Source organism: Aythya ferina (genome assembly GCF_964211825.1).
Source record: "Aythya ferina genome assembly, chromosome: 10".
In the NCBI taxonomy this organism is placed as follows: domain Eukaryota; kingdom Metazoa; phylum Chordata; class Aves; order Anseriformes; family Anatidae; genus Aythya; species Aythya ferina.
The window spans coordinates 11,227,231-11,245,088 of record NC_140306.1 but is presented as its reverse complement, the minus strand read 5'-3'; the positions used below and the strand labels follow the sequence as shown (position 1 = coordinate 11,245,088).

General features: G+C 48.8%; 1 protein-coding gene and 1 long non-coding RNA gene across 9 annotated transcripts in view; both read left to right on the top strand.

Moving 5' to 3' along the window:
- The window catches only part of CHCHD6 (coiled-coil-helix-coiled-coil-helix domain containing 6), a 120,724-nt gene that overhangs the window by 79,622 nt on the left and 23,244 nt on the right, over nucleotides 1-17,858 (top strand). For 2 of the 8 annotated variants that reach the window (XM_084531152.1, XM_084531147.1), the window contains one exon: nucleotides 9,439-9,540. The exons of 5 other annotated variants lie outside the window; for them this stretch is intronic. In XM_084531152.1, the coding sequence (XP_084387278.1) occupies nucleotides 9,439-9,525 (87 nt within the window). In that variant the 3' untranslated portion in view covers nucleotides 9,526-9,540. Of the gene's footprint in view, nucleotides 1-7,765; nucleotides 7,917-9,438; nucleotides 9,541-17,858 lie in introns of those variants that run through there. One more of the 8 variants, XM_084531156.1, reaches the window with a different exon arrangement.
- LOC311442233 lies at nucleotides 1,573-6,240 on the top strand. Its single transcript, XR_014696531.1, has 3 exons — nucleotides 1,573-5,474; nucleotides 5,844-5,911; nucleotides 5,994-6,240. It is a non-coding gene; the product is annotated as an uncharacterized lncRNA (long non-coding RNA).

Sequence of the window (17,858 nt, the reverse complement as noted above, 5' to 3'; positions counted from 1 at the left end):
TGCTGTTTTAATGCCAGATTTTTTTCACAAAAGATTTGTAGCACTGTGTTGGCAAGTTGGAAGTGGAAATTCTTACTCAGATTAATTCCGGGAGACTGATGACCAAGCAGTCTTGGACAGAAAGAAGTTGATTTCCAATTTTTAAACGGTGTGTTCTGCTGCTGAAGTTAGATTGAAACAGATCCACAAAAATTGCTGTCGATAGCAACTGCTGGTGAGAAGCACAAGGTCAATGGTCAAATGCCTTCAGACTCCCAGGAAGTTCCCGAATTGCCCTGACTTCCATAACTTGGTGCTAATGTTAGATCCATTCTCTGACAACTTGGCCATAACTTGGGAAATTGTATCCGCGATGCCAAAGCCTTCATGACAAACTGGGGAAACCGAAGATTTGTTATGCTTGCTGTTGGTCTCAGTCCATGCAGGAAGGTCTCCTGCTTCACGCAGCGTGTGGTTCTCACATGCCATCCATCAGCTATTTTATGAGCAGCTCTTGGGGCTGAATACCCTGAGGACTAATGGGATTTGCTGCTTTCCCCAATCCGTTGGATTTGTCTGTGTGGATAGCACGTACAGGGGTTATTCTGGTGGCACCGGTGCTCATCAAGTGGAAGAGTTACTGCCAAGCAAGCGAGGCTGCTCCACCCAGACCTTTGCAGTGCCAAGGAGAACGTAGGAAGGTAATGAGCACCCCACGAGCCCTCGTACTAGCAGGATGCCAACCCTTTTCTCATCCAAGCTATGGCATGTCAAAGGAGAAGGCCTAGGGAAGTTGTCCTGATGCTGCTTGCTTGCATTTGTTCTCCCAGAGCATCTCTGCCCAAGGCTGGGGAGCATTCCTCTGTTACAAAACCTAAACTTAGTGGGGAGTGTTCCTCGGGAATCCTGCCTGCGTTAATTGTGGATTTCATCCCTTTGTGGCACTGTCTTTGTGCCCAGCAGGCCTCCTTGCCTGGAGGTGTTACCTGCTATGCTTGGAGCGCTTCCAAAGCGCTTTCAAGCCATCAGTCCTAGCTGGGCTTTCTCAGGCTGGGTGAAGTAATGATACTGGGCTTCAGGGCTGCGGGTGCAGGAGCAGGACATGTCACAGACAGCACCTTGCAGCGATGCGCATATGGTAACAGGGTAGCTCTGCTGCCGCTCCGCTGATCTGTTGGCAAGAGACATTTCAGGTTCTAACGTCTTTTTTGGGTTAGAGCCCTTTGGGGGGGCTTTAAGGGTTGGGGAAAGGCTCTTAGACCTCTGTCAGCGTTCACGGAAACTGTCCAGAAAACCAGCACCTGTTCAGGTTAGGATTTGTTGTTTTTGTAATGCGAGGGAAGCAGGTAGTGAAGTCTTGAGTCAGGGTGGTGGTGCAGCATCCCATATTTCGTTGTTTCTGAAGCTGGAGAAGCGTGCTGCTCTGCTGGGTTAAGCCTGAATGTGTCCAGAAATGCCGACAAAATTATTTTGACAATGTGTTCGCTCTTTGTCCCTGCTGAATGCCTGTTTGTCCTGCGTAAGTGGATTTCAGGATCAGCCAACCTCCAGCTCCGATTTGCTCTAATAAGGTAAGGTAGGAAGGGTTTAAAGGTCATTTTGCAAGCAGCTGGCTTCCTGCATATATTAGAGGGAATGATTTTAAAAATAACGCTGTTGGAAAGCTGTTGATTTAACTTTTCAAATATCCGTACTCTGTAAAATCTCAGCTCTTCTGCCTCTGTCCTTCAAGCTCTCTGCTCGCCCTCTGCCTGCTTATCTTCCTGTCGTTTCCGATTACCTCCACCCATCTGCCTCTGCATTCTCTCCCACTCGGTTTATCAGGCCGCCTTTGCTGCCCGCAAGGACTGGTTTTATTTTTCGGAGCAGATCATCTGCTGGGTTACTCCACCGAGCTGTGTAACAGAGAGATAAGGGTTATTGTGCTGTTCCTTTATTGGGGGACTGGGAGCTCTGAACAACAGCCACTACATCTGCGGGCTTTTGGGGCGTTTGCATGTACCTCGCTCCCTTCTGAGAAGGAATTCAGTGTTGGTTAATGCAGATCATGAGATTTAGCTTCTGTTTTTTTTTGACTCCTGAACAGGTTAGCGTGTGCACAGTGATCAGTTCAGCTTTCTGTCTGGGGAGCGTGTTTCAGTCCTTACCTGGTCTGAATGCTTCATGTGGCAACAGAGAATATTTTCTTCATTTACTTGTTCCCTGGATTCCTCTTAGAGAGTGCCAGCAAGGGTGACTGCAAGCGTTCTGGTGATCTTTATGCTGTAGATGTGCTGCCCCAAGCCATGTTAGCAGGAACAGCTGAGAGCTTTTGTCTTCAGCAGTGCTAGAGGTGGCCTGTGTAGGGTTACCGTCATTCAACAAGCTCGGTAAGGTTTCTGGGCCCTGGGATGCTGGCAGTACCAGTACATCATGAGCCTAAGTGTGCTAGGAGTGTCCCGAGGCTCAAAAAATCTTCTGAAGTCCTGTTAGAAATACAGAACCCAGTGATTGAGGTGGGTTTCATCCCAGCTGTGTGTACCATAAGTTGATATGGAGAAGGTGCTGTGATAGGGCTGGGGTGCACCTGAGGAATTTTGTGGTGACCCTGCACTGCACCTAGTGGCCACCTTCCTCTCTGCAGAAGCCAAGCACACGGGGCACCACCTTGTTCAGGAAGAATAACCACTTTGGACACTATTAAACGTGAACCTTTACTCTGCTCCAGTTTGTGCTGATGTGGGGGCTCTGTGCACACAGCTCTGTTGTGGACGTGAGGTCTCAAGTTTCTTGTTCAGTGCAGCATCGAATATCTGCTGCTTGGGAGATGGGCAAGAGAGGTCCCAGGCTGCCTGAGACCATTCCTCGTGCTTCGTTTTGCTGAGCCTTGACATTTGCTGCAATAGAGACCCATAAAATGCGGGGAGGTCTCTCCAATCATGTAGGCATATTAGCAGGTTTCTTGCACTGATGGATTAAAGCCAGGCTGTGCTCGGTAAATGTGGATAAATAATAAAAGGTGAGATTGTGTGCAGTGATCCCAGGTCTCCTTCCTCCAGCTGCCACCTTCTGCCTGTTTGCCGGGAACCTTTGCACACACAAATGGCTTTGCTTGAGAGCACAGGCTGCGCACTATTTCTGACATAGCCAAAGGTGCCTGATACAAAGCCAGAGGAGAGCTGCTCTCGCAGGGACTGAAATGTCAACAGAGATGTTGCGCTGCCTTACAGGGCCCTGACTTGCTTTTGTATAAAAACTGAACAGATGTTGGAAGGTCAGGAGCGTTGCCATACACAGAGCAGCGCAAAACCTGCTCGAGTGTCCCAGGTAACGTTGCTCTGGGTTTGATGTGCCGGCACGTCCCCTCACGTGGCTGCTCGGGCTGCTCCCCTGCAGCCACGTCTGGATTTTTACCCCAGCTAAGGAAACAGGACTCGTGTCGCCGTGTCGCGTGCTGGTGAGTGTGCTTTTCGTCCCACTCTCCGAACCTGCTGGTGAGCTGCGGCGATGTTCCTCAGAGGGCACAAAGGCTCTGAAGTAATAAGTTCCTGTGTACCTTGTGAAAGCAGGCAATTAGGTGGAGGAAAGAGACCCCAGTGGTGCCTGCGCGGGGGAAATTGTATCGACTGACCCTTTATTAGACATCAGTTTGGTCACAGAGGAACTTAACTTTGAGAAGTGAATCTGGAAGAATCCAAGGGACGTCGGCTCTGTTGATGAAAGGGCTTGTTTCGGTGTTAGGCTTTCCTAAATGTAGGGGCTCACCTGCACTCACTGCTGTCAGCTTCATTGAGGGGCTCGGCAAGGGTGGCACTGTACAAATGAGAGAGCAGCCTGGTATTTAGGGTCCTTTGGAATAAACCTTCTCTGTCTGTGTAATAATTTCCTTGCTTGCTTCTGAGAAATGGAAGCAGACTTCTTGTTGTGAGAGAGGGCTACGGAGAGGGCCCAGCCTCGATTAATGCTCATTAACAGCCTGATCCTTTAATACAGGTTCTGTTTTTTGAGGATGAGATAAAAGATACAGCATTGGGTGTGAGAAAAGCACTCACAGGAGCAAGACCACAAGCTGCTTTAAACCCTGCACATCTCTCTGTGCCGCCCGGGCAGATGTTTCACCGGGAAATGTAAGCCCTGGACCAGACCCTAGCTGGCTGGAGCACATCTTGCACATCGCCAAGACCTGTGCTTAGTTGTCAGTTGTCAGCATCTTTTTCGGTCCCCTCTGGTCACCCTTGCCCATCTATCATTAGCCACACTTCGGTGTGTCCGATGGGAGTGTGTCACAAAGCTTCGTGGCAGCGGGGAGCAGCAGCTGTGGAGCGTGGCCGTCAAGGAATTGCTCCTGGCAGCAGGTCTGCACGTGGGCTTCGGGCAGGGTAACAGGGGATCATGTTTATGGAGTTTTCACAGCCCCTGTGAGTACAATGATAGGCTTTGAAGCATGTTTTCCTCTGTGCTTCGCCTTCCCACAAAATCTTCAGGCGTGATCCATCAAGGAGTATGAAATATATTTAAAATCCCAGCGCAGCCTTTCTCTCGCAGTCAGCAGGGTTGTGCTTTCTTCTCTGGTGTGGAGTTGTTTGCTGTTGAGAATAAGCGGTCTCTTTTCTTGTGATTCCTTACCTCTCTTTGGGACGTGATACCATCAAGAAAACCAGCTGCTCCAATCTGAGAGTCTGCCTCTGCCTTCCTGCTCCCTTGTTGACTGTGTTGAATCAATGAATTGTTGCAGTACTACAGAAAAAAGGGATGCGAAGAAATGAAGAGCGAGATCACACGGCAGAATTATAGAGGAGAGGATTCAGTTCACAGTGGCTGTGTCTGGAACCAGATCTGCTTTGACAACAGCAATCCCCTCGTAGCATCTTGAATCTCAGAGCCGGCTTCTTGCATCGGTAAGCTGTGGGGTGTGTGGGATCCCACGTGGAGGAGAGAGCAGTCTGAGCTCCTGGGGAGACCTGACAGCAAGTCCTGACTGCTCCTGCTGGGAAGATGGTGGCTTTGATAGGTGTTAGGGAAAAAAATACTTTAAAAGAACAGAAGCAAGCAAGATAATTCCTGGATGGCAGCTGTGGCAGAAGGATATGGTACAAAATATTCTTCTTGTAAACACTGCAAACTGGAGTTCTGACTCTCTTAGCATCCTGAACTGCTGCCTCAAACCATTGTCAACATGGGCTTCTTGCCTGTGACTCAGGTTCAGTGGCAGCTCTGTGCAGCCAAGAAAACTGCCAGGTTGTGATTTGACTTTGGTTCCAGCTGTTCAGGGCAAAAAGCTTTCACTGCTGCTATGAAAAGCTTTTCTTAGGGGACAACACAAAGCAGTAGGAGCGTTGTGCTGCTTGAAGGCTGAAGTAGACATCCTCCCCTGAGAAGTGTCTTCCAAAGCACAGCAGCCTAGTACACTGTCATGTGGATAAAAGGCTATAAGGATTCGGCATTAATCTGGAGCTGTCTGCAATTAAGCTCTCTGGTCGTTTTGAATCTGGCTGATGTTTGGACCCACCAGCCAGGTACGTAAAGGAATTCCTCCAGTAGCTCTGAACTGCTCCACAAGCCTCTGGGCTCCAAGTGTGCATCCGGGGCCTGGCTGCTCTTTTTCACCATTCTTGGTTCTTGCTCCCTCTTGTTCTTGCCTCGCTCTGTCTGTCGTTTCTTTCCTTGGCTCTGTCAGTCTTGGTCTGTTTGACCACAGTACCTGGTTGCACTTCCATCCTGACAGCAGGTCGGTGAGTCGATGCCATGCTGCATGCTACACCTCAATCAAGCTCACATTCTTCTTGATGATTGCTTTAGAATCAACATTTGAAAGCATTTCTTTATCTTGGCACAAATTTCTCAAGAAGTGCCCCTGAAGTTTTGACAGGCTTCTTTAATTGCAGGTTGTAGAGCTGTAAGAACCTGTCCTGATTTCTGATTTGGGATGTATTATTTGCCAGCTTACTTTCAGGTATGCACTTGCTTTTTTTTTTTTTTTTAAGGTTTTCAAAGCCATTTCCCTGAAGTTAACTACTTGGAATAATTGCCTTTAGATTAAAGCACCCAGAAATTTGCCATTCCCGTTGATCAGGATCTAGAACAGCTCGTCACTGAGGAACCCCGACTTTGACCCACTGGCACTACAATCAAGTGCTATATAGGACTGCCAAGTTACTCTCTCCACGTTACTCTCTCTGGTGTTTTTGGACTGTTTTGAGGTATGCTGAATTCCAGTCTGTTAGGAATGCCACGCTACCACTGTAGGGGGTCTCCGTTAGCTCAGGACAGTGCATAGCAAATGTTTGATAGGGCAGGGATAAATTATTCTGTGATGTTCTGTGATGGGAGCTCAAACCAGGGGCATTTCACTGGGGGCATCTTACATGTATTCTGAACTGCGGCTCTGTGGTACCCTGTGAGTGATCCCTTCCTCACTACCTACTACGGGTAGCTCTGTCCACATATAGATTTTTGCTTTTAGTATGGGCAAGGAAGCTAGACGCATGCTGTTGCCTACTTTTGCTGCTTCCTCCTCCTGCTTTCTCTTATTTTACTCACCTCTTTCTAGAGTCTGGGCTCAGATTTTTCCTCTCCCTCTGTGTTCATCTTTTTACCTGCTTCCTTCCAGTGTCTCTGCACCCTCTCCTTTCCTCCCTCCCTCCTCTCCTCTCTTCTGTCCCCTTCGTTTGAGTTCCTTTCATTTTAAAATCAGTATTGGAGCTGACACCTGCCTGCCTATTCCCTGCAGCACTGAACCGGCGGTTTGGCAAGAGGAGCCTGCAGTTCCCTTAGGGGCAAGACAGAGTTCAGTTTCTGTCTTATTTTAAATGTGCATCTTAACATGGCTGATCAGAGGAGCAGAGAAATCTTTGGGCTCTGAGTACTGGAAGCTCATAAAGACGTAGAGTAATCCTCTGCATCCCCCTGCGCCCCTCAGTGAACATGAAAGCTGCTTGGCACAGGGGAGGCTGGCTCCAGGAACCGCGGGTAAGATTGAGAGACTCCCAGTCAAAGGAGGGTAGAACGGTGTGCATGCTTGTGTAAGCATCGCACCTTCTTTTTCTGCTTCAGCTTCCTTCTCGTCTCGTCAGATTTAAACGCATTTTTTTAACCCTGAAGGATCCCAAAGTGCATTACCTAACTGCATACCAACCTTGCAGGATGTTTGCCTTGGGCAGGTGATGCTCCTGTGATACGGAGACAAGCTGGGGTATCCCTCTTACCTGTCCTTCCCACAACCAGTGCCACGGCAAGATGCAGGAGATGGGTTTGCTGCTTTCCTGGGATGAGTATTAACTCTCCTAAGGCAGGCTACGTACCCAGCTGGTGTATTCCCCAAATGGTTTTGCTGTGCAGCTCTCGCTGCTGGCATCTGTTCAGGCAGCACTGCGACATAACCACCTAAAGAACAAACCAAAAAATGAGTGTGCAATGGTTCAGCAGCTCTCACCAGCACGTTAGGATCAGAAGTGAGGGACAGTGTATTGAATTAAAGCTGCAGCCATAATTTTAATTTGGACCAAATGCATGTAGTTTGGCAGAATAGCAGGGTCCTGATTCTTGTAAAAATGTCCCAGTCCTGCAGGAGCATGGGAAGGTCAAGACCTCTACTGGAAACCTTCTGCCAGCCACGGTACTTTCTGCTGCACGGGCTGCTTTGGTTTAGCACAGACGCAGGGGAATAAACGCTTCTTTCTGCAACAGATTGGAACTTTCTGATTCTTCAGGTGGTCAAATTGGTCTGCATTACTGAGGGTGTTCAAGGTAATTGCAGCAAGAAGTGGGGGAGAGGCTGCAAGCTCATCCTTTTCATGTTTTCTTTTAGTATCATTGACTGGTGAGGAGCCTAACCCATCCGAGGAGATACCTGGCAGCATCAGGACTCAATACCAGGTGGTTGCCAACTGGAGAAATACAATGACCATGCTCAGAGTAGGTTAAATAAAGTAGGTTCTGCTCTGGAGAGAGAAGAAATATGCAGATGGAGGAGGCTACCTCTCAGTTCTTCAGAAATGCTCTAATAAATTGGAGAAAAAGCACTCCTGTAGGACCTCAGTTTGTTCTGACTTCCCTTTAGTTAAGGAAAAAAGTAGTGGCTAAAACTTCCCGGTTGGAGACTGGTTTCCATTAGCGAAAAGATCTGTGTGAGTGATAGAAGAACTGACTGCTGGGGTGGATGGATCTGGCCTTCTGTTCTGCTTCTGCCTTTTTTTGCCAGAGGATCCGTGGTTTTTGGACTGCGACGAGGTGTGTTTGGTTGCTGTCCTTGTAGCAGTTTGCTCAGTATTTGTGGAAGAGGTTGTGCATTTGAAGTGGGTGGGGAATGGAAACAAGAGCTGGCACCGTACAGCTGATTTCTTCTCTGCAGTGCTACACGCTCACTTGTCAAATTTTCCTCTACTTTCTGAAAATTTTTAGTTTTGTGGTTTAAAATAGCAAGTGGAGAAAGAGGATTCATTGCCTGCGAGAAGAGTTGCTGGAGCCAGGTGGCAGATAGACCTTCCCCAGCTGTGTGCTTTCAGCCCCTTCCTGCCCCGAAGATGGCTCTGCTGGAGCCCTGGGCCCCCTGGAGGTGCCTGTCCATGTCCTCTGTCCTGACATAAAACTGTTGCTCACACACTGCAATCTCGACTTGGCATTATTCTTCCTCTTAGACCTTTCCTGAACAGTGAAGCTATTCTTTACAGACTCAGTTTTTCTGAAAATCGATGTAACCACCATGTCCTTCCCAGCGCTGGGTCTGTATGTGGGGGATGATGGGGTGGTAAAATTGCCTGAACTGCTCAAACGTTGCCACCGTCGCTGCACCCATGGAGGCTGTGCTGGAGATAGGAGGAGTCCTTGGGGAACAAACAAACTGCTACAGCTCGGGCAGGATGGTATGCGACCTTGTGGGCTGCGGGGTGGAAACGCTTCCAAAAAAGTGATAGAAAGGATACATCTAAAGTCACTTTCACGTGTAATGTACAGCATTCAGGATTTGACACTGGATGTCCAGAGGTGAAAGGCGTATGAAGGTGCTGTATGAACCCCCCTACTTCATCTCTTGCCTGGTCGGAAAATCCAGGTATTTGCGAGGAGCTGTTACTTGTATGACCTTCATGCATGAAACAGTTTCTCTTTTAAAATGTTTTTTCCCCTTTATCAGTTATTCATTGAAGAGTCTCTTTGCATCTGTAGAATTTTGAAGGGTAGCTATTATTTTACCATTTTAATTTTCCCAGCTGTTCAAATAATTGTTTTAACCTCTCAGTGTCTGGAAATGCTTTTCACATTCCCGTTTGCTCTGCATTGTATTTCTTTGGTTTCGTGTTTTACATTACCAACAAATGCTTTTCCCTATTCCAGATGGCTCTTCTGAGACTTTCTTCTCTGTGGCTTTAGGGGTCGGTCTGAGCAAGACCCTGGGAGTAAGGAACTTGTGAACATCCGCTGTGCGGTACTGGCCTTTCACACCCTGCTTGTCGATTCTTTTTTTTTTCTCCCTCTCACCCCAAGAGTGGAGCTCAGGACTTGCAGATCCCGTTAGGACCAGAACAAAGGGGGATTGTTCAGAGAGACCTTGCCACTGACCTCTCCGGGTGACATTTCACGGTATGTAGGGAAGAGACAGCAATCCATGGTGTGCCCAGCCCCACATGGTGCTCGGAGGGCAGCACCTTTTGTGTGCTGTCTGGGGCAAAACACTTTGGGTGAACCTTGAGAGCAGCAGGGTCTCCTTTCATAGCACTGGTTTTCCTGTTTGTTTCTTCTTTCCCCCAATGACCATTGCTTTTCTGAAGTGTGTCTGTAATGGCCTTGACATAGGAACAGAGGTGGAGTTTGAAATTAAGTGATTATGTTGGGATATCTTTGGATGCCTTGCCATAGTTTCTCTCGCATGCTTTTCTCACGTGTTCAGAAAGTTCCAAGAGGTGATTTATATTTGATCAAACTAGGCGTAGAACATCTGACTGCAAAACCTATCAATCTGATCCCATCTCTTTCTAGCCCTTTAATTAGGGAAGCCCTGCTGAAAAATGTACCCATCAGCTACTGAGAAATGGTGCATTCCTGGACCCTTGGTATAAATCTTGAGTTATCCAGGTGCCAAAATGCTGTCAGAACTGACAGATCTTAGAAAATACACCCACAGGCGGAACATTATCCATTATACTAGCACTGAGCAGTGGGCAGTAAGGAAAAATCAGCAGAGGATGTGTCTTTATCAACTTTAATTGGCTTTTCCCGTTGATAAAAATCAGGGTACCTGGCAAGAAAGAGAACCTATCTAGCAGTTTGATCTTTCCATCCCCGAGCTGAAGGGTGCAGTCCATCTCCACTGACGTGTGATGTGGACTTGTCTCAGCACAGCTCCTCGCAGTGCAGCGGAGTCTGCAACCTACAGAGAAGGCTGCCAGCCTGTCTGCGGTGAGTGACCGTGCTTAAACAAGCATGAAGAACGAATTACTCTGGATAAGCTGGATTTCGTCTCTGCTCTAGTTGCTTGAAATGTACTTTGAGAGAACCAAACTTAGTTAAACTTTTCTTTGGGTCTTGGTTTAAAGGACTGCTGGACTGCGAGTAGCTGGGCTCTTAAGTGAAGGACGTGGGTAATGGATGTGCTGGTGTGGAAAGGAGACCCCGGACAAAGGGAAGCAGCACGTTTGCAGGAGCTACTGGATATGGCATGTGTAGAGGTCTGGGGAATAGAAGTAGCTTCTGCTGGGTCATTTAACACTGCAGGTTTATATGGGACTTCACATCAAAGACGGAGGAGTCAGCAGCTGCCTGCATTTCTCCTGGGAAAGCTCTTCTGCAGCCTTGTTGCAGCATCTTCCATTTTCTGAGCGACATAAAAATGTTTCAGTTTTTCCTTGGCACTGCTTTCGTCTATTGCTATTAGATTTATGAAAGTTTTATTAGAGTAAATAATACAGTAAAGATGATTGTAAGTCTATTACTACACTAGTCTTTTTCTAGTTGATTAATGAGAATGACTCATTTCTTTATTTATGATCAATTTGGCAGTGTATAGCACTTCTCTTGCTAAATTCTGCAGGGTTTCTCAACACGGCTTTATTTTAAGTTTCTATTCTGCTAAACCAAACTCGTCTATCCTATTTTCCATAAATAATGGAAAACAGAAGTAAGTCCATTTGAAAAGATTGTTTCCTGAGTGAGCTTCATTGCGAAAGTTTCCTTTCCACGGTACCTGGTGGTCGTAAGTCAGGCTGTGCGACCGTCACAGGGCTTCAGTCAAACAAGCACCAGTTTAACCCTTGCATTTAGAAATTTTTAAAACACAATTTATGAATGTTTATTATCCAGAGGAAGGAACAACCCAGCGTCCAAAGCTGGCTGCACAGCAGTCCTGACGCCCATTGGCATGGGTGACTGCGATCTTCTGGAGCGCATCTGCCGTGCCGTGGCGCTGAGAAGCGATGGTGCAGCAGCAGGACAAGCCGTGTGCCCGGGCTGTGGATGGATCCTGTGCCCACACAGCTCCAGCACCCCTCTGGATACATCCTGCCTACCTGAGCACAGCTGCTGCCCTCGCCTGGGTGGTGCAGTGCCTCGCCCAGGAGCATCCCCATTGGGTCACTGGAGAGCCGCCGCTGCGCAAGATGGAAGAATATGACGGACCCTATGGAAGAAAAGTGTTGATTGTGTGGTGTTTTTTTTTTCCTTTCCCCCTTCCTTTTCCTAGCCATATGATAAGCAGCTACATAGTGACTTCTTGTGTTCAGAAGGTTTCTTTAGAAACTTGCAGCAAGTGGGAGGGAAGGATAACAAAGTCCATTCTGTTCCTCTAATTCAATCTGCCTATTTACAAGCCCAGCCCGTCAAGTATGTTGTCACTGTTCTCTGCAGCAAGAGGAAGACTGAAGCTTTAAAAGACTTCTGGAGGATATATACAAATCCATGTGAATAGCCTAAAGCATGATAATTCACATGGTTTCCATGGATGCTGGCCATAACGCAGTGTGGGCAGTTCTGTTGTGCCGATGGAAATGCCGCAGCAGATTTACCGGGACGCAGTGGTCCTGACTGCTGGCCCCAAACTCATCCGTGGTGTTGCTGAGCATTTTAAAACAGCTGTCCTGTACCTGGGCGAAAGAAGGGCTTCCTGGGTGTGCAGCCCAAAGAGAGGGGAAAGAGCTGTAGCATTGATTATGCATTATGAAATAATAATTCCAGAAGAAATATAATTGAGACAAGAGCTTGGGATTTTGACTTTTTTTTTTTTTCCTGCAAAGCTAAGCACCTAGGACAGCATCACCTTAATAACTCTAGGCCACCAAAGAAGCGTTTTTGCCAAATCTGCAGTGTACGTGCCTGCCACTGGATCCTTCTCAATCATTTCCTAAATGCCTGATGGCACCTGATGACCAGCACCCCAACCACCTCCCGCTTCGAAGCGAGGCTGCCTGATTTTTCTATTTTTCTGAACCTTTTGCTCTCTTTTAATTGAGCACTGGGAGCCATTGTGTGCGTAGTGCCGCAGGATCCTCGTCTTGTAAGGGCCTTGATAAATATGTATTGTGTTGTCAAGTGTTTGTACCTACTCTGCAGGTAGCAGCGGAGAAGCAAGCTGCATGGCACGGGGGATTGCGGGGAGAGGAGCTGGGATAGCTGCCTTCAGCATCACCTGCTAATAAACCAGCTATTTATAGATCAGCCGAGGCTTTGTCAACTAGATTGTTAAATTAATATTTACATACTGGCTTCATTGTCTTTCACGGAAAATCTCATTTGCATCAGTGCCTGGACAGAAGCGCAGCTCTCTGCGCTCCAGCTTTGTGTGTGCTTGATAGAAGTTTCTGCTTTGCATTGCGTGTAGGAAGCCAGTCCTGATGGATTCTTGCTTTGCAAATCCTCTCCTCCCTGTAGCGGCGTTTTCCCATCTTTCTGTGCCACTCGTTCCTTGCAGGAAGGCTCACCTTTGTTCCTAAATGTCCGCAACTCATCATGAGGCTGATCTCGCTGGAGAGAGAGATGAGCAGCGTTTCTGCATAGCAATTCCTAGTTAATCTCTGCCTCTCGGAGAGACTTGAGTTGTTGATGGCTTGTGGGTAATTTAATAACTAACAGACAAATAGGACGTATAGACTGTGGAAACTTAGCCCAGATGCAAAATCCCCCATCCCTATTTGCATCTCTGTTTGAAGGAATCTCGTTACAAAGGTTTGGTTTTTACATTTCAGCACCAGTGAAACAGCAGCAAGAGGAGTCGCTGCTCAGTGAAGCTGCGTTGATCACAGCAGGCTCCGCACCTGGCTAAGCAGTTTCAATCCCCCTGTGCGTGCGCCTGTGTGCCTTTCAAAAGGGAAGAGTAATCCACTTGCTAGACGCCTGTGCGTCTGTCTCGTAGTCCTTGGATGACCTTGAGCAGTTGTTTAACCTGTGTTTCTGGGCACCTCATTGCCCCTTTTTGGAGGAGAGCGGTGCAGCCCCGTTACCCTCTGTGCAGAGAGCGAGCTCATTTCCTCGTCTTCAAGATCTCCCCCCTGGGCTCACGAGAGGGAGAGGGGCAGGCCGGCTGCGGCCATGGGGCTGGGAAACCTGGCACTGGGTTCCTCGGCCCTCCAGCTCCAGTGGCTTGTCCCGTGCCCGTTTCCCCACTGCCTCTCCCTTTTCAGCTTTAATTCCTGCCGAAGGCAGCACCTGATTCTTACACCTCTCAGATCTGCCGAGTTTTTTTCTGCCTTATGCTGAGATTCGGGGGGAGATGGGGATGTGGTTTTTCTGCAAAATGTCAAGGTCTTTTCCTAGAGAGCTGACAGGATAGGTGTTTTATATGTACACGGGCTATCGGGATTAGACATTCTTGCTCAGAAACATTGGCTGAGACAGACAGACATTCCTCCTGCCACGGAGAGGCAGGCAGGCACTCGCTGTTGCCAAGCCTTGAAGTATTTGGCATGTTTTCTTCTGCCCTAGTTTTGTAGAGTTGTTCCTGAAGTTTTACAAATATACGAGAGCCTCAGTTCTGTTTAAAAAATAAAACCAAAGTAAAAAAAAAATGTATTTCTCACCCTCCTGCCTAGAAGGCAGCGGTCTGAGAATGACTCAGGTGCTTACAAGCAGAAAGCAAGTGAAATGACCCCAGAGCATTTCTGAACAGTTTTACAAGTCAACCTTGTGATTCTGGGGGAGTTTCTGGCTTCTCTCTTGGGTTTGGAGTATGTGAAGAGCGTACAGGAGGGCTCATTTGCTCGGGTGAGAGAGTGTTTGCAGCTATGCAGGGGTTCCCACCTCTGCGGTGTCCCCTGCAAGCCGTAAGGAACCGACCGAAGCGATCCATCTCCCCAAATCGGAGGAGCCCTGCATTTCCACATCTCGTTTGCATTCTAATTTGTGCTTTTTCAGTTGTTCCGCTTCCCAAGCTTTCCCTGCAAGCCTGTGGATCTCAGGCTCTGTACTTACCAACGGGAGCCAAGATTTCATGTAGGAACATGATTCTGGGCGCCGGAGCTTTGACATTTCCGCGGTTATGTCACAGAGCAGCAGACTTCACGCGAGCTGGCAACACCATTTACGCGGAGCTGAAGGCAGCGATTCACAGAGGGGGCCTGCTGGGCTCCGTGCCCCTCGGTGGAGCTGTGGAGAAGTCTCGGTGGCTGCTCAGGACATCGCAGACTTGTGGCTTTGTCCCTCGGGAGAGGCTCCTACAGGCAGCCGCGGAGGCACGTGCCCTGCAAATTGCAGATGGATTTGTAGGCACACACTCGCACCTCTGCGCTGCCTGAGCGGAGGGGCACATGCAGCCAGCCTCCCACAACAGAAAGGTTTCCAATAAAGCTGAAACACAGAGGTATTGTTTGGCCAATCGCTGGCAAATGCACAGAGCCATTGTGCGGGTCCTGAAAGCCTCGGTGCTTTATTCTCCGCAGACTGAATGGCAGCCGCGGGTAATAATAACACGAGATTAAAAAAGCCAACATTATAGGGGCATTTACAACCCGCTGCGAGAGTGAAATCGCAGCAAGGCTGAGCCGTGTCTCTAGTGATCTCCGTTGTTACCGCTTGATAAGGAAATGATGGGCAGCTCGGGAGAAACGGCCACCGCGGAGCGGCTGAAAGGGGAGCGGGTTGTCTGCTCCAACGCCGCGCTAAGAGCGGCACGAGTGGAGCAGCTCTCTGCAGATCGAGGGCCCGGCCTGTCCCCCACGTGCTGGGTGGGCTGGGCTGTGTGTGCCTGTGCATTTCTTTGCCCGCCTGCCTCGCCTTCGTGGGGTGAAAAGCGAAGGTTGGCTGGCAGCACCGGGGCTGGGCTCGGTTTGTGCAATTCAGAGCCTGGTGCCCGCGGGGTTTTGGTCGACGGCGTCCAGGGCTGGTGCTTTGGCAGCTGGGAGTGGATCCGCTGAAGGCTGTTGGCGTGTGAGAATGAAGCTGTTGGCCGATGGTGGTAAGAGACGGTGGGATTAGCCCTCCTCCTGCAGGAGCAGCCGGTCTTCTCTGTTGGCTTCAGTTCCCCGGCACAATAAATGCTGAGCTTCCTCAGTGCAAGCCCCGGTTCTCAGTCAGACGGCACTGACACCCACCTTCCACAAGTTAAGCTCAACCGACTGATACCATCTCACATGGGGAATTTAATTATGTTCAAAACAAACATGCCTAGAAACCCACCCTGCCCGTGGGGAAAAGAGAAAACCCGCAGATTTGAACGGGCAGTTTCTTACGTTAGAAGTCTTTAGTTCAGTGTTGGCTCTGGCAATTCTTTAACTCCAGCGTCTCACAAAGCTTTTTGTGCACGTATATCTACCTGAACAGCTTTAAAAGACCCAGCTTCCCTCAGCACACACGTGGAAGCTGTGTTCAGTAGACCAGGGGCAGAGGGCCAGCCTGTAGGAGCATCCTCCAGAAATGCCGAGGCTGCAGAGTGGCCATGAGATATCAGCGCCAGCTCTAACCGTGCTAGCTTGGCATCACCAGCAGGCTAAACCTGGCAGTGTGGAGCCACTGGAACATCTGCCCACCTTTTCAGACAGATTTTGGAGCTGCCTGCTGCTCAGCAGGGCCCACAGATGTGACCTTGGTCTTTGACTAAAGAGCGAGTGAAATGGTGGTAGGTATCTTAAGGCTCGATGTAATGAAACATGTTTTAATAGGATCGCTTGCTTACCAGCTGTGGTTAATGACCATAGGTTTTCCTTTCTAAAAACATTCTCTTCTGTTCATGTTTCTTGCTTTGCCTCGTGCCAGGCAGGGTGGCATGGAAGTTGCTGGGCCCTGGGATTACCGAATGCTGTTTGTTGGGTGGGGATTCAGCAGCCAGGCTGCTCCACAGAGTCCTTTACCTGGATTAATGAATCTGTCCCTGCCTCTGTTTCCCCCAAAGTAATGCGAAGTTACTTAGGGCGCAAGGATTTGTGAGCTTCTTCCTGCACTGGCTATTTGGGGGGGATGCAGCTCAGCTCGGAGGGCTCTGCAGCAGGGTGAAGGGTTTGAGGTGGTTCTGTTCTAATCCTGCTTGCAGAAAATTGGCAAGTTCCTGCTTTAAATCTCTTTAAACACAAAATATAAATACCCTGTGATTGCAGGGCATTTTTTTTTCCTTCTCTCTTTTTGTCCCTTTATCTCCTTCTACTTCCTTTGTTTGGTTTTGTTTTTAATTTTCTTTTAAGCACGACTTGTCTTAAGCTCTAAACCGTTCAGGTTGGGACCTGAGAGTTGCGCTGCGCTGGCACGGACCCGTGGAAGAAAGCTGTGGGCTTTTTGTTTGCACAGGTTGCAAGTATGAACCGAAACGCATGTTAATGGTAAGGCCTTTGTGGGAAGAAGGTGGAAAGAGGTGCTGAGTGACACTAGAAAAGAATGGCCTAGGAGGTGGGAAGAGAGGATGAAGCTAAAACTAAATGTGATGCCTGCTTTTTGCCAAATCCTTTGCCGCAGAAGCATGGCCATATTCCCAGCTGACAGCTCCTCGTCTCTCTTCCCCCCTCCTTTTTCTCTCTTCCCCCTCTGGGGCTACTCTTTTAGGATGAGTTAGTTCCAAGCAGACAATACTTTTCTAGCAGATAAATCGACACCTAAGCAGCTGTGCCGGTATCTATCATGAACAGACACGCTGCACGGTGAGGGAACTTACAGGATGGGCCCGGCATCATTTGTCATAAAGGGAAAAAAAAAATAAAAAATTCTCCCCCTCCACTTGAGCGGCGTCCAGAAGACAAGCAAGCAGAACACTCAGAAACTGTCATTTTCTTTTCCAGTTTCTTAATACGTTGTAAAAAGCTCCGGTTAAACATTCCACCTCAGGTCCTGTTTGTAAAGGATGTGTTTTAGACAGATGGAAGCAGGTCTCTGTCCTGACGCAGATGCAGGACTATAAATCTGGAGCGGAGAAGATGGGGAGATAATTATTTAGGAGGCTTTTGTGTTTTTTTTTTTTTTTTTTCCCAGCATCTGGCATTCTACCAGGGCACCTTCTGAGGAGGGAGAGGGGCAGGAAGGAGCTAGAGAAACGCTGAGCTTGTTTATCACTTGGGAAAGGATTTTGATGTTGAAAGAAGGATTTGGGATTCTGTGTGGGGAGACGTTGATTGGGAAACAGAGACGCAGCTCCCAGCGTTCGCCATTCCCCCTTTATTTGCTCAGATCCATGCGTAAGGTCGTGGGGCAGCTTATCTGCACTCCTCTTAACCGCGTCGGCGCTGTGGGACGCCGATGGGCAATTCCTCAGAGCAAATCCATCCTGCAGAAATCCTGGCGGGGATGGCTCTTGCGCTCAAGGCGTCGTGCGTGCTGCTGCCGGGTGTGCCTGTGGTTGGGCACCCGCAGGTAATGGCACGGCTGCATGTCTCCACGGCCCTTAAATCTGTCCGCATCCTCTCCAGTCCTGTTCGCACGCCGTGCCCGGCGGAGCACCCGCCTGCCTGGCCCGCGGATCCTCTGCCCTGTGCCCTGGCAGCAGGGATGGCGCATGCACGTCT